The sequence below is a fragment of the Notamacropus eugenii genome, chromosome 3 (genome assembly GCF_028372415.1).
Source record: "Notamacropus eugenii isolate mMacEug1 chromosome 3, mMacEug1.pri_v2, whole genome shotgun sequence".
NCBI lineage: Eukaryota > Metazoa > Chordata > Mammalia > Diprotodontia > Macropodidae > Notamacropus > Notamacropus eugenii.
In genome coordinates this window covers 308,705,634-308,728,117 of record NC_092874.1, presented here as the reverse complement: position 1 = coordinate 308,728,117, position 22,484 = coordinate 308,705,634, and the positions used below count along the sequence as shown (strand labels likewise).

Genomic DNA, 22,484 nt, shown 5'->3' with positions numbered 1-22,484 from the left:
GGACTGGAGAGTTTATAGGGAACCTGGGTGTGGGGTCACATACTCTCTGGATTGATTGGCTGGCAGACCTCCCAGTATGGTAATTAGTCTGTGGTTTATGGGCCTCTCTTTTCTCCTTCCCTCCTTCCCTGACTGCTGAGGCAGGGTATGCTGAGTGCCACAGCTTTCTGAGAGATCCTGAATGATTTCATCTGCAAGGAGTTAATAGCCCCCAGTCATGTGGCCCAAGCCCCTCTGGTATATTGGAGCCAGGATGAGTCTGAGGTGTGCACTACAGTCAGCCTAGAGCAGGGCAAACGCTGCTTTAGCAAGGGAGCACAGCTTCAAGTTGGCCCCACTGGGGTCATTTTCTTGACCTCCTTCTCCCCCTCACTCCATTTCCTCCTTGGCTCCCAGTTTCCCTTAGCTTTGGCCTTACTTAGAAACTCTGGTCCCTGACCTTTCTGAGCCTTTGGATATCCCCTCCCCAGTTTTTCCATGGGGAAGCCCTCTGATCACTAAGACATCCATCCCTTTGCCTCATTTCATGAAGAGTTCAGCTGCCTGTGTTAAACCAGGTGCTAAGAGCTTCCGGTAGGCAGTAACACTCCATTAGGGGGCTTCCCTTCTGATCCTTGCCTTCATGCAAGTTCCTGTCTGGTTCCGGAGGGGAAACTCGTACACATGATAGAAGGAAAAGTGTGCCAAATGTATGCCCACATTCCACTGTAGATGCAGCCAAACCCAAACTCACCAGTGTTCTCTGGGTTATTTTGATTGCATGTTATTATCAGTTTAAAAAAAATGAGCACACACCTAATAAAAGGTGTTTTTTTTTAAAAATTAATTTGTTTTCAGTTTTCTACAATCACTTCCATAAGTCTTAAGATTTTCTCCCCTTCTCTCCCCTCTCCCTCCCCAAGACAGCATGCAATCTTATATGGGTTCTACATATACCTTATTAATCACATTTTCACATTATTCATGTTGCATAGAAGAATTAAAATGAATGGGAGAAACCTTGAGAAAAAAACAAACCAAAACAAAACATAACACAAGACAATAAATATTCTGCTTCATTCTGCATTCTGATTCCATAGTTTTTTCTCTGGATGTGGATGGCATTTTGCCTCAAGATTCCTTTGGGAATACTTTAGGTCCTTGCATTGCTGTGGAGGGCTGGGCCTGCCAGAAGCAGTCTTCACACACTGTGGCTTACTGTGTGCAGGGTTCTCCTGTTTCTTCTCATTTCAATCAGCATCAGCTCCTAGAAGTCCTTCCAGGCCTCTCTGAAGTTCTCCTGCTCATCATTTCTTAGAGCACCATAGTATTCCATTACATTCAGATACCACAACCTGTTCAGCCATTCCCTAGTTGAGGGGCATCCCCTCAATTTCCAGTTCTTGGCCACCACAAAGAGAGCTGCTATAAATATTTTTGTACATGTGAGACCTTTTCCTATTTTTGTGATTTCTTTGGGATACAGTTCTAGAAGCAATATTGCTGGGTCAAAGGGCATGTACATTTTTGTAGCCCTTTGGGCATAGTTTCAAATTGCTCTCCAGAATGATTGGATCAGCTCACAGCTCCACCAATAATGAATTAGTGTTCCAACTCTCCCATATCTTCTCCAACATTTATCAGCTTCCTGTTTTGTTTTGTTAGCCAATCTGATAGGTATGATGTGGTACCTCAGAGTTGTTTTGAGAATTTTTTCATATGACTTTAGATAGCTTACATTTCTTCCTCTCAAAACTGCCTGTTTATATCCTTTACCATTTATCAATTGGGGCATGACTTGTATTCTTGTAAATTTGACTCAGTTCTCTATATATTTTAGAAATGAGGTCTTTATCAAAGACATTAGTTGCAAAAATTCTTTCCCATTTCAATTGGATTAAAAAAAAGAAAGAAGAAACCAAATTACCAATATCAAAAATGAAAAGGGTGACCTCACCTCCAACGAGGAGGAAATTAAAACAATAATTAGAAATTATTTTGCCCAGCTGCATGCCCATAAATTTGACAGTCTAAGTGAGATGGATGAATATTTTTAAAAATATAAATTGCCCAGATTAACAGAAGAGGAAGTTAAATACTTAAATAATCCCATCTCAGAAAAATAAATTGAACAAGCCATCATTGAATTCCCCAGGAAAAAATCTCCGTGGCCAGATGAATTTACAAGTGAATTCTGTCAAACATTTAAAGAACAATTAATTCCAGTACTATACAGACTTTGAGAAAATTGACAGAGTCCTACCACATTCTTTTTATGATACAAATATGGTTCTGACACCTAAACCAGGAAGAGCCAAAATAGAGAAAGAAAATTATAGACCAATCTTTCTAATGAATATAGATGCAAAAAATTTAAATAAGATATTGGCAAAAAGAATGCAGCAGCTTATCACGAGAATAATATAGTATGATCAGGTAGGTTTTATACCAGAAATGCAGGGCTGGGTCAATGTCAGCATTATTGATCATATCAACAACAAAACTAAGAGAAACCATATGATTATCTCAATAGATGCAGAAAAACTTGACAAAATACAATATCCATTCCTATTGAAAACACTGGAGAGCACAGGAATAAATGGAGCTTTCCTTAAAATTTAAGCAATATCTACCTAAAACCATCATCAAGCATTATATGCAATGGTGATAAGCCAGATGCATTTCCAAGTAGGTCAGGGGTGAAACAAGGATGTCCATTATCACCATTGTTTTTCAGTATGGTACTAGAAATGTTAGCTGTAGCAATTAGAGAAGATAAAGAAATTGAAGGAGTTAGAATAGGCAAAGAAGAAACTAAGTTTTCAGTCTTTGCAGATGATATGATACTTAGAGAATGAAGTAAAATAATAATAAATAATATTATTCATTGAAATAATAAACAACTTTGGCAAAGTTGCAGGTTACAAAATAAACCCACATAAATCATCTTCATTTCTATATATTACTAACAAAGCCCAACAGCAAGAGATAGAAAGAGAAATCCCATTTAAAGCTACAGTAGACATTATAAACTATCTGGGAGTCTACCTGCCAAAACAAACCCAGGGACTATATGAACACAATTACAAAACACTTCGCACAAATAAAGTCAGCTCTAAGTAAGTGGAAAAACATCAGTTGCTCATGGATAGGGTGATCTAATATAATAAAAATGACAATTCTACCTAAATTAATTTACTTATTCAGTACCATACCAATCAGACTATCAGAAAATTATTTTCTATAGCTAGTAAAAATAATATCAAAATTCATGTAGAAGAACAAAAGATCCAGAATACTAAGGGAATTAATGAAAAGAAATGTTAGGCAAGGTGACCTAGCCATTCTAGATCTCAAATTGTATTATAAAGCAGCAATCATCAAAACCACTTGGTACTGGCTAAGAAATAGAGGGGTAGACCAGTGGAATAGACCAGTTTAGGTACTCAAGACACAGCAGTCAATGAACATAGTGGTCTACTGTCTGATAAACCCAAGGACCTCAGCTTCTAGGATAAGAACTCACTGTTTGACAAAAATTGCTGGGAAAACTGGATAATAGTGTGGCAGAAACTGGGCATAGATGAATGCCTGACACTGTCCATAAGAATAAAATCCAAATAGATGCAAATTTAGCAATAAACGAGATAGAGAACATTATGAAGTGCAAAATGGATCATTTTGATTACATTAAATTGAAAAGTTTTTGCACAAATAAACTCAGTGCAACCAAGATTAGGAGGGAAGCAGAAAACTGGGAAAGAATTTTTGCCACTAGTATCTGTGATAAAGCCCTCATATCTAAAATATATAGAGAACGGAGTCAAATTTACAATAATACAAATCATTCCCCAATTGATAAATGTTTGTTTTTTTTTTTAAACCAAAACAGCTGTGAGTTATTCTCCATGGGCTGGACTCAGTCACAAATAAAGCTCTTGGTCCAGAATGCCACTACCTGGGAGTCAGCTGATCTCAGGCAAATGTGTTTGACATTTGCTGCAAGGAAATCCCCCTGTCCTGTAGAAGTGAAACTGGTGAGCAGAGGTGGCAGAGCTTAGAAGTGGTGGTCCAGCCTTGTACAGGGAGACATCTTGGAAAACCCTTGAGACCCTGAACTCATCTTCAGTCTGCCTCCTCTTGGCTCCTCTCCTGGCAGAGTGGAATGTTGTGAGAAGTCCTGAAGACCAAGCTGTCCATTTCTCTATATTTATATGCATGCTCAGCTGTATTCATATGTTATGTAATTAGAAGACATGCACAAGATATATTCATAGGGAACGATCTAAAGTTGAAATAATGTTAATTCACTCGTTAAGGGCACACATAATGGTGATGGGAGCTGACATGCACTCAGCAGCATTGTAGGTTTACCTAGTACTCCATACACGCTGGTCACATGGTTTTTGCCTCCAGGGAGGTGTGCTCATCATCCCAGATTTATACAACTCAGGGCTTCTTAACTTGGGTCTGTCTGTTTCATTGGAGCAGGCTATTCTCCCTGGATATCTGCTGCTTACGTTTTTAGAGGGAGTGCTGGTCTGCTCCACAGCATGCCCTGGGGCATAGACTGGGCTTGTTAATGATCATTGTGAGGGGACTCATTATTCTATCCTTGTGATTAAGATAGGTGTGGACACACCTTTTTTCATTTTTTGATGCTGTTTGACAGAAACCCAACCCCTTAACCAAAAGTAAGTCCTATGCAAGACCTCTTCACTCACTTCGTTGGGAAGATGAATACTGGGCCCATACACAGGACCTTGTCTCTGATTTCCATCATCTCAGTGCTCCTGGGCATCCTATTCTTCCTTCCTCACATTCATGGATGGTCTTCCCAGCTCAGTCAGCTCCAGGCCCCCCTCTTCACTCCCCACCCCAGTCCACTGGCATAAAATACACACTTCTCCTTGTAGCTGCCCTGACTCTCACCTGTCCTTCTGCCTCACTGGATGTGACTTGTCCTACTCCATTCTACAGTCCCACCCAAATGGTCCACCACCCCTGACTCCCATTTTTTTTTTGACCTCCCATATCGTTCTCTTTCCTCAGGACTCAGCTCACGTGTAGCCTTCTACACGAAGCCTTGTCCAGTCCCTCGGTGGCTCGTGCCCACCAGCCAGATCTCTGGCTATTGCCATGGTTTTGTATTTGCTCCCTCCCTGTCATGCTGCACATATAGACACATGTCGTTTCTCTGCTTAGAATGGATCGATTCATCTTTGTTCCTGTGTCCTCAGTACCTGGCACAGAGGAGAGATCTAATAATGCTTGTGGTTGTATGGGGACCAAGCAAAGCAAGTCCTGCTCTTCCACGTGGGCTGGGCCCTTGAAGCACACGGAGGGCAGGAGGGCCAGTGTGTGAGGCAGGAACAGCAGTAGCATGAGTCAAGCCTGGATGATCGGGCACCACAGGGGCACTTAGGTGCCCACAAAGAGTGAACGCACAGTGCCAGGCCAAGAGATGGAGGACCAGTCTAGGCCAGGGAGTCTGAGACTGGAGCATGACTGGAAGGAGGATGACAGAGGACTTGGATCTGTTCTTAGCTTTGGTCTTTGGTAGCCCAGTGGTATGCGCTGAGTCTTGGGGCATTTGCTTCCCATGGGTCATGAATTATGGTGATGCCGCTACATAATCTTGAGAGCCCCTCTGGGGTTCCAGCAATCCCAACTAGAGAGTTCATGGAGGCCTATCCCTATATGGAAGTGAAGCATGCCAACATTAGAACCATCCAGGAATAAAATGGGCTGCCCTTGGATGTGGCCAACTCTGAGTGGGGTCTATGGAGGATGGTCTCTGGTGCTGGGGTCAGTCAGTCTATACCTGCTCCCTCTTGAAGGCCCCATGCAGGGACCTGCTGAGTGGTGTCCAGCCTTCCCACGTCAAGTCTGTGTTCTCAGCTGAGCTGGTCCTCAGACAGCAGGCATGCGGTTTGTGCTGTGACACCCCATCAAAAGCAGTGTGGTGCCAGGGAGCAAATTGGGGAGGGTGAGATACCATCAGTCAAAAAGGAGGGGCTTCGGCATTCCTATATATTACTAACAAGCAAAGTCCAACTGCATGAGATAGAGAAATCCCATTTAAAGTTACTATAGATATTAAATATCTGGGAGTCTACCTGCCAAAAACAAACCCAGGGACTGTATAAACACAATTACAAAACACTTTTCCTACAAATAAAGTTAGTTCTAAATAACAGAAAAAGCATCACTTGATTGTGAATAGGCTGAGCTACAATTCTACTTAAATTAATTTATTCATTGCCACACCAATCAGATTACCAAAAAATTATTTTCTAGAGGTAGAAAAAATAGTATCAAAATTCATCTGGAGAAACAAAAGGTCCAGAATGTCAAGGGAACTAATGAAGACAAATTGCTATGGAAGGTGGCCTAGCCACACCAGATCTCAAATTGTATTATAAAGCAGCAATCATCAAAACCACTTGGTACTGGCTAAGAAATAGAGGGGAAAACTAGTCGAATAGTTTTGGTACTCAAGACACAGTAGTCAATGAATATAGCAACCTACTGTTTGATAAACTCAAGGATCCCAGCTTTTGGGATGAGAACTCACTATTTGACAAAAATTGCTGGAAAAACTGGAAAATAGTACAGCAGAAACTGGGCATAGACCAACGTCTGACACCTTATTACCAAAATGAAGTCCAAATGGGTAATGATTTAGGTCTAAAGGCTAATGCTATAAACAAATTAGGGAAGCAAGGAATAGGTTATCTGTCATATTTATGGAGAATGGAGGAATTTGACCAAACATGAGATAGAGGATATTATGAAATGCAAAATGGATCATTGTGATTGCATTAAATTGAAGAGTTTTTGCACAAAGCCAATGCACCAGGATTAGGAGAGAAGCAGAAAACTGGGAAATAATTTTTACAACTAATGTTTCTGATAAAGGTCTCATTTCTAAAATATATAGAGAGCTGAATCAAACGTACAAGAATACAAGTCATTCCTCAACTGATAAATGGTCAAAGGATATTATCAGGCAGTTTTCAGAGGAAGAAATTAAAGAAATCTATGTTCATATAAAAAATGCTCTGAATTGCTATTTATTAGAGAGGTGTGAATCAAATAAAGTCTGAGGTTGGCTAACATAACAAAACAGTAAAATGATAAGTGTTGAAGAAGATGTGGGAGAGTTGGAACACTAATTCATTGTTTGTGGAACTGTTAGCAGATCCAACCATTCTGGAGAGCAGTTTGGAACTATGACCAAAATACAAAATACAAAAATGTGCATACCCTTTGACCCAGCAATATCACTTCTAGGGCTATATCCCAAAGCAATTATAAAAATGAGAAAAAGACCCATGTGTACAAAAAATATATAGCAGCTCTTTTTGTGGTGACTGAGAACTGGAAATCAAGGGCATGCTTCAAGTGGAGAATGGCTGAACAAGTTGTGTAATGGAATACTGTTGTGAACAGGTGGATTTCAGAAAATCATGGAAAGACTTATATGAATTGATGCTGAATGAAATGAGCAGAACTGGGAGAACATCGTACACAGAAACAGCCACAGTGTTCGAGGACTGATTTTAATAGACTTACCCTTCTCAGCAATGCAAGGACCTAAAGCGATTCCAGAGGAGTCATTATGGAAAATGCCATCCACATCTAGAGGAAGAATTATGGAATTGAAACGCAGAGCAAAGCAGACTGTTTTCTTCTTTGTTTTATTTTGTTTTTTTCTTTCTCATGGTTTCTCCATTTCATTTTAATTCTTCTATGCAACGTGACTAATGTGAAAATGTGTTTGATAGGAATGTATATATAGAACCCATATCAGGCTGCATGCTGTCTTGGGGAGAAAATTTAAAACTTACGTAAGTGAATGTTGAAAACTAAAAATAAATAAATTATTTAAAAAAGTAAAAAAAAAAAATGGAGGGACTGCCTCTTGGAAACTGGGCGATCTGTACCTCGGATCCTTTCCTGAATTGTGACAAACACAAGCCTTCCCTCCACCCCACAGGACCCTCTTGCTTTCTGTATTCCCAGGCTTGAGTTTATAGGTTCATCTTTAACAATGGCCCAACTTCTTGAGTGCTGTGGCGTCAGCTCATTAGCTGATTTGGTCAGAAGCGTGTGCAGGGGAATGTAAAACCTCTGTGTCACCTTTCTTACTTGTTGAGGGCAGGGCTGAGTTTTAATTCCTCTTTCCATCCAGCAAATGCACACAGTAGGCACTTGCTGTTTCTTTACTGAGAATCCCAGAATAGCTGAGGAGAGTGAGGCTAGCTCTGCTTTTTAAAATTCTTACCAGGTGCCCCTTGGGTGCCAGGCTCATGTGAAAAGGCCCATGCCTACCCTCAGGGAGCTCCCAGTCAAAGGGAGGATGTACAAGGACACATTCCCAATGCAAAGGATGAACCAGCTTCCTGGGAGCCCTCACTGAATGGGAGGAGTCCTTGGCACTGCCTGGCAGTGTGTCTCTTCTTGGTTCCCTCTCCTTCCCTCCTTCCCTCCTTCCCCAGAGTTCTTTTGTTTGATTTCATATATTCTCCATAAGAAGGCAGCATGGCTTGGGGAGGGGGCAGAGGGGTAGCTGTGGAGTCAGGAAGACCTGGGTTCAAGTTCTGCTTGGCCACACCAGCCTCATGTCTCACCTCCTTACAGCCGAGTTGGGCAGTACTGGCAGGGAGCCCCGAGATCTCTGAAGTCACCCAACCAGTCATAGACAGTTTCTCACTGCGACTGACTGCCAGCTCCTTTCCACATTTGTATCTGTAGCCTCAGTGCCCAGTATATAGTAGGCACTTTGTGGAAGCTTATTGATGAAGGATGGACCACATCTTAATAATTGCTCTTCTACCAGCAGCTGCTTTTCCTGTACATTCTGAACATTGGAGAAGCCCCTGGACACAGCTCCCTGGGGAGGGAGCTGGCACATGGAGGCACCTATGATAGAAGGGACATACCACCTGGCCAAGGGTCTGAGGTTGGTTTTCACAGATTCCACATCCAGGAGTCTTTGTCTCACCCACACCAGAATACTCCATGTTGCTGTGGCCCTGGAATCTACCTGCTGGGGAAACATCCAGAAGTAGAAAGTCTGGAAAAAAAGTGGCATTTGGAGGAAGAAGCCCTGGATTCAGACCCCAGCCCTGGTTTTTGCTGCCCGTGTAGCTTGGGGCAAGACCCTTGCCCTCTCTGCTCTGGTTGGACGGGTTGACCTAAGGTCTCCTCTGGCCTGGTGTGCCACAGTGGAGGTGCCATCTGTGGGGGAACAGGGGTCCCCTCTTCCCATCACTGAAAGGCCGGTATTGTGTCTCTACTCAGAGATATTCCACTCCCCAGGGCAGGAGGGGCCAGGTTTCTCCTTGGATGCTCCAGGCTGGTGGTTTCCTAAGGAGATTTTAAAAGGTCCAGGCACCTACTGTTTTGTTCCCTTTGGAGAGGAGGAAGGGGTGCTGCTTGGAGCAGCCTTGGAGGCCTGGTCAGGAGGCTCAGCTATGGGCATTTCCCCTTTGTTCATGTAGAAGCTACAGAAATCCTCAGCCAAGCAAACCCATACCACTGAACTCAGAAAGATCCGATGTCCACAAATAAACGTAATAGATAAAGACGAGCAAAGGCTTGTCCTGAATTGAGAAGCAAGCTACTGGTGGGAGATGACTTGGCAGGGTGGGCACACTGCAAGATCAGCCGGGTCGCCTTCCAGCCAGAGAGCCCAGGCTGCCCTTGCGTGTCAGCCAGTGGGTCAAGGGAGGAGCCTGGGTTACGTCTCCAGCGAGGTCAGTGCTGGCCACCGTGTTGGAGCTTGAAGTATCACCACCATTCTAGCTAGTCCTAGCTCACATCTCTGCCACGAGGTTGTATTCAGTGCCATTGGCCTTTCCAAGTCTGAAATATCTTGAGGAGTTGTCACCTGGTTGTCAACTCTGTGCATTACAGTTGTGGGTCCTTGAAGTCTGGCAGCAAGGAAGGAGTGAGTACATTCTAGCCATGTGGGGAAGGTAGGTTGGGGAGAGATGGAGGAGAGCCTTCATTGCTTCACTGAGGAAATTGTAGTTTAGGAGGAAGGAAGGAAAGGAAAGGAAGAAGGATTTCTTGTTGTTCAGTTGTTTTTTTCAGTCTTATCTCACTCTTTGTGACTCCATTTGGAGATTTCTTGGCAAAGATACTGGATTGCTTTGCCATTTTACAGTTAGAGTTAGTGCCTGCTATGTCCTAGGTACCATGCCTAGAATTTTACAAATATCTGGCAATTGTCACAACTACCTTGAGAAGTAGGTTTTGTTATAATAGCTATTTTATATGGCAGACAGGGCTTCAGTAACTTTCCCAGGGTCACACAACTAGGAAGTATCTAAGGTCAAATTTGAACTCAGGTCAGTTAACTGATTCCAAGTCGAGGGCTCACCCCACTGAGACAGTGTGGATTAACTAAAGATTTTTTAGGTTAGTGGACCTTGCATCACACACTGCTCACCAGATGGTTACAGCCAGTGAGTGGTCTTTCCTCATCTAATATACATGGATTGTAGGATTCAGAGCTGGCAGAGGACTCAGCAGCCATCTAGGTAAACCCTCTCCTTTGACAGGTGTAGACAGACACAACTTGTACCTGGTCCTTGCCCTGAGCTTTGCTAGGCCTGTGACCATGTTTGGATCTCAGGTTGATTCCTCCAACCCAAGGGGTCCTGCCCCAGGTCCCCTTTCACTGCCGTCCCTCTGTGGCAGCCTGGGCTCCTTCCAGCCTTGACCACAAGAAGTGGCTGCGTTATCCTTCCCCCTGCAGGACGCACCAGCCAGGGATGTTTTCTGTATTGTTGATATGAAAGTTTTGTTTATTTGATAGTTATTTTAATCTAATTCATGATGTCACTAAAGACAAATATTCCCCTCAGAGCCAGAAAATTCATTTTTGGCTCATTTTGCATCCTAAATGGAGGGATGCCCCTGGCAAGCTATCGAGGCCTTCTTGGTGTCTGGGAAATGCCCCCTGAGGCACCTGGATGAAGCCAGTATAAGGGAAGAGCCTTCCTCCAGAAGAGTCCAGGATCCCAAGCCTTCTTCCTTCTTTGTAAAGTTTTATTGATGTGCTTTGTTTTAGCAATCAGAAACAGTTATGGATCAGTCCCGCTTCCTCCCTAGAGGGCTCATCACCAAGTAAAACAGTACAGGAAAACCAATGACACAGCAACTTCAGAGGAAAGCACCTGATTTTTCACTGCCCCCTCCATTAAAAAAAAAAGCAGAAATCCATTTTTTCTCCCTATCACCCTCCATCCCATTGGGGGAAAAAGACAAATTTTTGCTTTACAAATGTGTATAGTCAAGCTCAACAACTTCTCTCATTGGCTGCCGAGGAAGGTGTATGGGTCTGGCTCATCCCCTCCCTGCCGGGCCTCCGCTAGGTCCTAGAGTTGTGGACAGTCTTTGTAGTGATCTGAGTTTGTGCATGGCTTGTTCTTACGGTGTTGTTATTGTTGTGTACATCGGCCTCTGGTCCTGCTCACTCCCCCTGCATCCGTCCATAGGATGCACCCTGTGTGTGTCTCTGAAATCACCCTCACCCTCATTTCTTCCAGCAGAGGAGTTTTCCCATTATGTTCAGGCACCATAACAAGTCAACCTTGCCCCAGGTGGGGAGCATCTCCTTAGTTTCTAGTTTTTTGGCCAGCACACAAGTGCTGCTATAAATATTTTTGTAAATGAAAGAACTTTTCAAAGGCAGCTGGTGGCACAGTGGGTAGAGCACCGTGCGTAGCACAGGAGGACCTGAGTTCAAATCCAACCTCAGATACTTAATAGCTGGGTGATATTGGATAAGTCATTTAACTTCTGTATGCCTCAGCTGTAACATCAGGATCAAAACAACACCTACCTCCTAGGGTTATTGTGAGGATCAAATAAAATGACAATTGTACAGTGCCTAGCACATAGTAGGTACACCATAAAATCTTATGACCTCTTTCTTTGATTTCTTTTTCTCCAGTGAAGACCTGGCAGTGGTATGGGGAGGGGGAGAGAAGGTGTGTCAGAGGGAGAACACTGTTCAGTCCTTTTTTGCGCACATACACAGGTCTGCCAACAGTGCTTCAGTGTGCCTCTTTGCCCACGGCCCCTGCAACATGGATCATTTTCCTTTTTTGTTATCTTTGCCCATCTGATGCATCCAAAATAGAATCTCATAATTGCTTTAATTTGCATTTCTCTAATTAGTTGTGATTTGGAACATTTTTTCATATGACCAGAGATAGCCTGGGTTTCTTCCCTTGGGAACTGCCTCTCTATACACTCTGACTGTTTATCACTTGGTGAATGGCCTCCTTCTCATAAATTTAAATCAGTTCCTTATGTATTTTGGAAATGAGACCTTTATCAGAGAAATGATACAAATATTGCCCCCAGTTAATTGTTTCCTTTTTAACCGTTGCTTTCTTAGATATGTTTATGCAAAAACCCTTTTAATTTGATGTGATCCAAGTTTCTCTTCTGATCTCCTTATTCAGCCAAGAACCCTTCTCCCGTCTGTGGATTTCATTCATTGTTTATGATGTGAGCTTTATTTTCAGGTCACAGATCCATCTGGGACTTGTCTGTGTGGTCTTGGGTTAAATCAAGACTTTTTTCTAACATCCCTTCCTGATGGGGCCGGAGCCTCTTCTGGGCCGTGCCTCCAGCGCTTTACCTTCTGCAATGGCTTATTAACACTTGGCATTATTTAGCAACATTATCCCCATGCTTACTAAAGGTCCATCTTTCTCTATCCATCCACCAGTTCCTTCTCTACAGTCTGCAAATACCCCTAGGCTCCTTCATCTTTGAAGCAAACCCCTCCTTTGCCAATCATCTGTCCCCTCACTTGGGGTCCCGTGGTCCCAGGTCTCTGTTCCCTTTGGTGGCTCAGCAGGGATTGCAGATCCACATAGCCAGCTCTGGCCTGTCTCCTGAGCTCTGTCTCCCCCCCCCCCCAGGATATTCTGTTCTGGCATTTTGAACTAGGTGCCCTCTTGATGTCTCAAGCCCTTTCCCTCCTGAATATCTCCATTCTGCCAGGATACCACCTTCCTCCTTGTGATTTTGGCTCCTCCTTCGGTGTCCTCTGGACTGCCTCACTCACCCCTAGCCCACATGTCCAGTCCAGTCTGCTGCCAGACCTTGTTTCTTCCTTCCCACCCCACACCCATTCATCTTCCACCCACATCCCTAGATCATTTGATAAAGCTCTGGCCTCTCTTGATCTCCCTATCTCCTCCTGGGAATCCCCCAAAACCAGCTGGTTGCTGTGTGTATTCTGTATGTATATATTGTCTCCTCTGATAAAAAGTTTGTCCCCTGAGGGCAGGGCCTGTCTTGCTGCTGGATTTGTACTTCCAGTGGTTGGTGCAGGGCCCCATGTATGGTGAGTCCCTAACAAACACTTGTACGCTGAACAGAGCAGAGTCAGGACTTGGATTCCAGGCTTCTCCTTGTTTCCTGGCCCCTTCAGGCATGCAGATACTGGCCACATGGAGTCATGGGTCCCAGCAGGTAGCCTGGCTTGGCCCCTTTGCACCTGGGTGACCTTTCTGGGCTGAATGTGATGAGCCCTGAGGTTCCTTCTAGCCCCAGATCTGGGGTCCTTGGGTAGTGGAGGCATTAAAGCAACAACCCTTCCCTCCCACCCCTCTGAGGAGGCAGTACACTTGTTCTTATCACCACCCCTGGTTTACCAGTGAAGAAACTAAGACACAGTGAGTTCCGGTCAGTGGCCTAGCATCATGTAGCTGGGTATACTCTGAGACTGGGACCAGAAGCTGTTTCTTGGCCTTCCTTCTGCTATCTATTCCACCCCAGTGGGGGCATCCCAGCCATTCTCTGCCAGTCTATGAGAGACTTCGTCTTCACCTTCTCCTGGCTCAGTCTGGCAATGGTGATTTTGCCCCCTCCCCAAGCCTTCTGAGCATTTCTTGGTGAGCTGAGTTGAATCCCCCCTAGTTTGATCCCAGTAACAGTGCTGTGAAGCAGAAGGTCATTCCCATTTTGCTGATGAGAAAATGAGGTTGAGGGGCTGAGCACAAGTCTATCTGGTCACCAGCCCAGAGCCAAGGAGCTGCCTCTTCTTCACCCCGTGGCCCCTGGCATTGCACCATGGATGTGGAGCTATCCGCACTTTGGGAGGAAATTAATGTATGTAAATAAGACGAGAATTTTAAAATTCTGACCCAAGAGGAAAGTGGAGGTCGAGAGGGAGCCCAAGTCCCACCCAGGGAGGGCCCAGCTCCCTGAGCCCCACTGTGAGGGGCTTCAAGGAGGCAGCATATTCACAGATCTCTTTTGTTTTCCTTGGTGTGTTTTTCAGTCTGAACCTGAGGGTTTTTCTCACTTTCACTTATACGTCTGTGCGGCTTTCCTCGTGAGATGGAGAAAAGAGATTCTAGAAGAAAAAGATTTCCAAGTAAGTAAAAGCTTTCTCTCCATGAAGCCCAAGCTTGGTTTTCTAGGGGGAAAGGAGAAAGAAGCTGATTATGTTTCACTTCTCTGGGCTATTTGTGAAAGAGGCCTAAAAGTTGCCCCCACTGCTCTTCTGGGGGTTCCTTGGAGCATTGCCTGCTGGGGGGACATGGACTTGGGCCCTGGCCTGTGGGGCTGAACTCCTGGGGAGGCAGGCGTAGAGGTGGGGGACAGGGTCACAGAAGCAAGATGGTATAGGAGGGAGTTGGGGGTGAGGGCTGGGGGCACAGAAAAGCAGAATGTGCAGGAGGGCGTGGAGGGTGGGGTCCAGGGGGTGCAGAAAAGCAGAATATGCAGGAGGGAGTGGGGGGTGGGGGCCGGTGGGATGCAGAAAAGCAGGATGTGCTGGAAGGAGTGGGGGGTGGGGGTTGGGGGGAGCCAACAAGTGTAGGAGGGAGTGGGGAACTTGGCACACTTGAGGAGCAGAGTCACTGTCTCATGGCCACAGGAATGGAATTACTGAAGCTTTTGGGGATTAGCTTAAAAATAAAATTTAAAAGAAAAACAGGAAAGGGCACTGAATTTGAGGTTCAGAGTGCTGAGTTCTAATCCTGATACTGCTGTTCAGTTACATTGTGGCCTTGGAATCAGCCTGGCCTCCTCCCTGTTGTGTTGCATAAGGCAGAACCCAGTGTGGATGTGAGTGTTTATGTACAGGTGTGTGAATGTGTTCACATAAATGTAGGTATGTACGTGCGCATGTGTCTGTTGGGGGGCAGGGTGTTGGCACAGAAAGACCACCCCTTCCTGGGCAGGTCTGTGGGATGTGAGATGAAACACTGGGATGGATTTTGTTCTGGTCCAAGACTTTTTATGACCCAGGATCAGGGACAGACATCCTTTCAAGTTGAGGTGTCTTCTCTTTGGGTCTACTCACACAGTCAGCTTGGAGTCTTCTGGGTAGGAGAAAGATGGGAGGAGAAGCTTCACCAGGCTGAGGATGCTTAGAGGAGGTCCCTGTTGAAGGGGATATAATTCTGAGAAAATGAAAGTATTAGGGCTCAGGCTGTCTGTGAGAGCCATGGACACCAAGTGCTTCAGAAATACTGTGATTAGGATTGTCCCTACAAAAGACTGTAGCAAAAGCAGCAACAGCTGCCAACTCACATGCCTCCTTCCCATTTCTACAAAAGGTTTATGAGGATATTGTACATAAATGGTGAGAAGAGGGAGCAGGCAGGCTTTCCCAAGGGACTCTCCACCCAGCCATGTCTCAACTGCCACACAGTTGACTGAGAAGTGCCAAGAATTCAAGATCCTATTGTACTTATTTCTTGTTAGCTACACAAAGTACAGTTGCTGCCTTAAAGGTTCTCTTCCACCGAGGCATCTCCCAAAGCTGGGCTAAAATCAGGCACCCTTCTGGGAAAGGAGGAACAGCATGGGTGACCTTGTCCGGGAACAAGGCTAGAAGCTGGGCAGGGTCTGCTCCTCTGGGTGGTTGTCAATGGCGTGAAAGATGCCCAGTTCCAAGTCTGCCCTGAAGAGGGATCACCCTTTGAAGGGTGATATTCTCCAGATCACAGCGTCTGGAATGCTTTGAGCCCTGGATGTTACAGTCTTCTAAGTGTGATCCATTCAGCCTAACAGTCCCAAGGATAACCAAGAGGTGAAGAGTGCCTCTCCTGGGTTGGATGGGCTACCGTTGCGTATCCACGAGCACCTCCACCTGTCCGAAATAGAGAGACACTAACTGGATCCAGCATTGAACAGGAAGAAAAGGACAAAGTTACTATCTTTGTGCAGTGATTTTAGTGATCCAAGGCTTTTCCCTGGAAGGAAAAAGGCTTTCTCTTTTGACCAGCAACGTTTTCTTAGCGACATGTTATAGAGGCTGATGAGCTCAACTCAGGAAGCCAGGCAATTGTTGGGAGCATGCTGAGCTGGAAGGTGATGGAGCGCCTCCTGGGTGTGGAGGCTGAGTTTTGGCTCCTCTGATTGAATTCAGAGTTTGTTAAGGTCCTTGGATGCAGGAGGAAGTGAAAGCAATGAAGGCCCAGTCCTAGGAGCTTTGGTTTGAATTATCTGGGCTAAGGAGAGAGGGAAGCAGAAGAGAGAAGCAGGCAAACCCTGGAGGAGAATCCGAGGGCGGGAGAGACCTCTGGTCTCTAGGAGAATTGGGGGAGGGGAATGAGTGAATGTTCTGCTGCCTCTGCAGGCTGCTTGTTCAGTCCTTTAAGTCTTTTCTGACTTAACATGACTCCATTTGAGGTTTTCTTGGCACAGATACTGGAGGGCTTGGCCATTTCCTTCTCTAGCTCATTTTACAGATGAAGAAATAGGCAAATGGTCACACAGCTAGTCTGTGTCTGAGGCCAGATTTGAACACAGGATGATGATTTTAGAGGGAGCATTGGGATTGAAACTGCTCCACTGCATGCCTTGGGGCACAGACCAGACTTGTAAATAATCTTTGTTAGGGGCTCATTATTCAGTTCACAAGTGTGGGTGTGTTTGGGTAAAGAGCCCCTGGCATCCCAGGAAGTGTGGCCAGTGCCATTGTCGAGGCCCCGTGGGCCTCCACTTTGGTGGGCAGCTCTGTGCAAACCCAAAGGAAGAGTGTGGCTTCCTTTTCTCTTTTCAGACTCCAGAGTTGAGCAGTTGAGCAGGCCGGCTGGATTCCAGCTGTGCCCAAGGGGACACTGTCTCATGCTCTGCCGAGATTCAAACCAGTTACTGGGTATAAATATCCCCAGTGCATCACTGTGCTGTGGAAACTGTATGAGTGACAACCTGCCTGCTTCACAGGAGAGCCTGAGAGTGGGGTTCCTGCCACTGCCCCGAGGATCCAGAGTATCCTTCATTAACAAAGGGCTTTCATTGGGTGCCCAAGCACAACCAGCTCCCTGAATCCCAAGGTTAGGCCCCAAACCCAGGGCTCCCCAACTCCAGGTTGGGAGCTGAGTCTAGTAGTGACCAACATTGACTAAGTATAGGGGCCAGGACCAGGATTCCCATCCTTGGGCAGCCCCAGGGAAGCAGCTCCCCCTCATCAGGCCTCAGTTTGCCTGTCTGGACTGACTCTTTTCTGGTCTCCTTTCCAGTCCCAGACCCCATGACATGCAGGCTTAGTAGCTGACTTTGCTGCTAATGGGACCACGTTCACTGAGCTCCAGAGCTCCTGGGGCAGCTCCTGTTGCTCTCCCTGGGGGAGAGGCAGCCCCTTTCTATTTATAAGGTGTGCTATGCTTGCTTTGATCATTATTCATTATCATCACCACCACCACCACCTACCTGCCAGTGCTATTGTCAGTATCACAGAGAACTTGGTGTCTCCCACATAATAGGTGCTCAATAAATGTTGGTTGATTGATTAATGATGTGCCTGGGTATCAATGTTGCCAACAATGGTTGGTGAGTTTTCCTTTCTGCAGGCCACATGGCTGGACCAGATTTTGGAGCTACCTGCAGTGACACCAGGGAAGAGCACTGCCTTGTCCCTGCTCTTCTCACAGTACAACAAGAGCATGGGCCCCTATGGGGAAGGTGCCTCTGGGGGAGGTGAGGGGAGACTCGACATACCTCAGCCCCAATGGAGCAGTGACATGGGCAGACAATGGTGAGATGTGGCAGCAGTGGGGATGCCCTTCAAATTAAGAACATTTTCTCCATCTCGTTCCCAGCACATAAATACCAGCTTGTCATTTTCCTTTCAAATTGTTGGAAATGAGTAGTCCGTATTAAATTATTGCCCTCATTACTATAATGGGTACAGAGTTTCAAAGTTCACTCCATTCTGAGAAAATTGAGGCAGACTCGGCAAAATTTAAATAGCAACTTTCCCTAAGAAATGATTAAAGGTTTGAAAAAAATCAAACTTAAGAAAAGATGAAAGGAATGAGGCTTATATAATGAAGCTCTGAGGTGATTTACAATAAAATAATCTTTGACTGTTAGGAGAGCAGTCTTGACTGCAACGAGGGAAACGTTGGCCATACCAGAGGTGGACTTTTGCTTCCTGAGACCTTGGGGAGATTGAGCATGTGAAGGGTGGAAAGAACCTGGTCCTGAATCTCTGTTTTTAGCACTCACTTGCTGTGGGCCCAGGGGCCAGTCACACCCTCTCTGAGCGTCTCACGGTTTAGGAGATGCCAGTTAGTATGCCTGCAGGACCCACCGAGGGTAACTGTTGTTACTGCTGCTGCCTCAGTCATCAAGAGGCCCCTCTTGATGAGGCAGGGCAGTGGCCACAGGCTGCAGTGATCCTGGAGTCAATGTGGAGAGACCCAGGCTCCCGTTCTCCTTCTGCTGCTGCTGGTTGTTTGCCTCTGCCGGGGCCTTATTACTCATCTGTAAAGTGGGCACTCTAGTACCTCTGCCCTCCCCACGATTCCCAGTCATCGGGCTTCCCTGTGTTTAAAGATTGGTGAACTTGAGTCTGGTAGTGGAAGGGTGTGATGGCTTCACTGGGGGCTTTAATCCAGTTCTGGTTGGGATTCTAACTTAAGTCCAAAGGCAAATGCGTGCTCTCTTTTCTCATTTCTCAGCCTGAGGCCCTTGTGCCTCTTCTGTGAATGGACCGTATTGGAATTTTTCTTAGCAGTATCTGTGTCCTTTCCTTTTCCCTTCCTAGACTGTACTCACTTTGAGGGCAGGGGACCTGCACACATTAAAAGAAAAGGCTTGTGCAGATAAGTTCATCCAGCCTCCCCCACAACCACAGTGGGCTGGGGGAGAGAACCAGCTGTGTACCTCAGTCACATGTCGGGGGGGGGGGGCGCTCTTGGTTCTTGGTTGGTGGTCTTTGCCCTACACTGCCTCCCACTACCAGCCGTATCGATACCCAAGAGGATTCTAGGCTTGCAGTGGCCTCAGATGAAGTTAACTCATCCAGAAGGGACTCAGATATGACAGAAGATTGGTCAGACCTGTGGTCCTCCTCCACTTCTGATCTCTGAAGTGCCTCCCTTCTCAGCCACATGACCTTGGGCAAATTCTTGATGCAGAGTCATCCAGAGAGAATGCTGCCTTTGTGTAACACAGATTCTGTTTGGATTTCTTCTGATAAAAACCCTCCCTGTACCTTCATTATTACAAGAAAAGAGGCTCAGTTAGGCTTGAAGTCAGCTTTCATGTGTCCCTGCGCCCTCTTTCCAACACCAAGGAAAGCCTGGTTCTTAAACATTCATAAAAGGAGAAAGCCTCGCCTGTCTCCCATGGCTACTTTGGTTCATCACAGCTGTAAGGAGGAAAATGAAAGACATGTTGATTTTGGGCGGTAAGGAGAGGCTCACGGCACTGTTCTCAAAACTGGAAATTGGCTTTCCTCAGAGTTTTCCTTTAGCACATGACTCATTAATTCTTGTCAGCGTTTTGGGGAAGTGTTTCTTTTGTGTTGGCTAAAAATGGCATTATTTCTTTCCTAATAACTTCTGAGAGAAATTTAACACATTCAGACAACTTGTCAGTGCCAAGAAAGTCTGGCCTTTGGCCCTTGTAAGGACAGTCTCCTGATGGTTTACAAATCACTCCTGACTAGGAGTTCCTCACTAGGAACCATGAGGCAGGGAGCTGTAGCTCATGTTTGTAGAGCCTCAGAGAGCTCCTGTGTGAAGAGCCTTGGGAGCCAACGGTCTTAACCTGTAAGTCTGGCCTGGGCTGCTTCCTTCTTTGGTGACCTTAGACAAGTCCCTGGCTCATTCTCTCCCCTGTTGAATGAGAGGCTTCCATCAGACGATGTCTAAGTGTCCCACTCTCCCCCCCACTCAAGTTCATTCTGCTGGCTCTGTCATTCCAGGGCAGTTCCCCATCCCCACAAGTGGGACTATACTACTTATCCCCTGCCTGGCCAGGGAGATTGGGAGACCACATGGCCAATGGCTGCCTTCACTTGGTCTCCTTGCTTCTGTCATTCATCCAGCTCTCATCTGGCTCAGACAAATCAATCAATTTTGGGCAAACCTTCCCTTGGGCCCCAGCTTGTGTATCTGTGGTACTGACCCTGTTCCCAAGAAGTTTCCATCTTGCCAAGGTAGGAGGAGCAGGGAAAATCACAGGGCCTCACCTGCCTCCTGTTCTGGCTCAGCCAAGCAGCAGCTCTGCTGCTTTGGGCTAGGCCTTAGTTTCTTCATCTAAGCATGAAGACATTGAACTGGATACAGCATCAACCACTCGCTGAGCATTTATTAAGTACCTACTGTGTGCTGGGTACTATGAGAAGCAGTGGGGATACAAAAAGAGGCCAAAGACAGTTCTTGCCCTTGAGGAGCTCGTCATCTCATGGAGGAGCTTACAGTCTGCCATCTTGAGGTCCAGCGAGTCTTTTCTAGCTCTGTGATAGCAAACAGATAAATAACAGGGTAACAGGTAGAATTTTGACATTCTTGGTATACATGAAACAACAATAGTAATAACCAGTATTTATATATCATTTTAAGGTTGACAAAGCATTTTCCAAATATTACCTCATTTTCTTCTCATAACAACAGTAGGAGTTAGATGTTTTTATTAGCCCCATTTTGCAGTTAAGGCACCTGAGAGGCAGGCAGATTTACATGATTTAACAAAAGTCACACACACACTATTAAGTGTCTGGGTTTGGATTTGAACTCAGGTCTTCCACTGTGTCACCTAATAGCTAGAATGAAGCTTCAGGAAACTGAAGAAAATTGCTACTAAATGAAAGGGTTACCGCAAGGTTCTTCTTTGAGATTAAAATAAAGAGGTTAATAGATTGAACATCCAAAGTCACCAAGAAATATTACTTCATGGATATTTGCAAATAGACTACCATTGAAATAATAACACCTTATGTAACAACATCTGTTGCAGAAGAGGACAAAGTAGAGACATTTTATAAAAAGCTTGATAAAAACTCCAAACTGAATCATAAACATATGTATTTGACACATAATTATATATTTGTTCACTTTAAAGGAAGATGAAAATAGTTAAAATGTTGGAAAATACATTGGAAAACAAAGACCAGGAATAAAAAATGAAAGAAATTATAGTTTTGCAGACTTGAAACAGCTAAGTGGATACAATGTTAAGTCTTGAATCAAGAATTCAAATCTGGCCTCAGAAACTTACTAACTTAACTGTATGATGCTGGACAACATTACTGTTTGAAACTAGCCCAGAGGTCTGGGCATCAGGAGACCCTTGGGTTGTGTCTGGGTCTGGGGATCCAGGGAAGGCTACTTAACCTTCATCTGCCTCCATTTCTTCTGCTGTAAAGTGGGCATGAGAGTACCTGCATTTCCCTGCTGAGGGGAAAGTGGAGTTGGTATTTGTTACCATGACAATGAAAGAGTTTGGTTAAAGCTCCTGTCTCAGCATCACCTGAAGTTCACACAGTGCGCCCTTAACAGTGTCTGCTGAGGGAAGGGGGACGAATATTGTCATTAGCTTCAGTCTGCAGGTGAAGAAACTGAGGCTCAGGGAGGGGTAGAAGCCTGCCCAGAATCAACATGCAGCTGGTATTGGAACCCAGGACTCCAGGCTCTAAGACAAGCACCCTTTATTGAGCTAATATAGGATCTATAGCCTTTGTCAAGAAAGAGCAAAGATCTCACTTCCATGTACAGTAAATAGGAAATTAGTCCATGAACACTGGTGTTTGGCCATGCTGCTTTTCCTTTTTAAGAAATGAAATCATTAGGTAGTTGGGAGGAAGGGATGGAGGAAAGAGGGAAGGGGGAGAGGGAGGGATGGAGGGAGGGAGGGAGAGAGAGAGAGAGAGAGAGAGAGAGAGAGAGAGAGAGAGAGAGAGAGAGAGAGAGAGAGATTGATTAAAGTCTACCCAGGACTGCAGAAAATCGATTTTGGTCCCATGGCTTTCTCCTACTACATTTTTATTAAATCATGGTTCTGAGTGATTTGCCTCTGCATAGTTGGATTGGCTGACTGACCATGTCCCATGATGGCCACACCATAAAGCAAACCCTAACCAGCTGGCTGCCGAGAGCCTCTGGGGTTCTGAGCTTAGGAGGCTAGTTTGGCCAGAGGGTCTATTTGACGAGAGTCTGGAGTCTCAGGAGTAGGAAGGAGCTGTCCAGAGCAGTAGGACTGAGCGAGAGAGTGAAGAAACC

At 45.4% G+C, this 22,484-nt stretch overlaps 1 protein-coding gene across 9 annotated transcripts in view; it reads left to right on the top strand.

The window, feature by feature from the left end:
* Positions 1-22,484, top strand: part of TBC1D22A (TBC1 domain family member 22A) — a 298,036-nt gene that overhangs the window by 237,462 nt on the left and 38,090 nt on the right. For 5 of the 9 annotated variants that reach the window (XM_072596555.1, XM_072596554.1, XM_072596558.1 and 2 more), the window contains one exon: positions 14,300-14,395. The exons of 2 other annotated variants lie outside the window; for them this stretch is intronic. In XM_072596555.1, coding sequence (XP_072452656.1) covers positions 14,300-14,395 — 96 coding nt within the window. Of the gene's footprint in view, positions 1-14,299; positions 14,396-17,035; positions 22,027-22,484 lie in introns of those variants that run through there. 2 more of the 9 variants (XM_072596563.1, XM_072596559.1) reach the window with 2 other exon arrangements.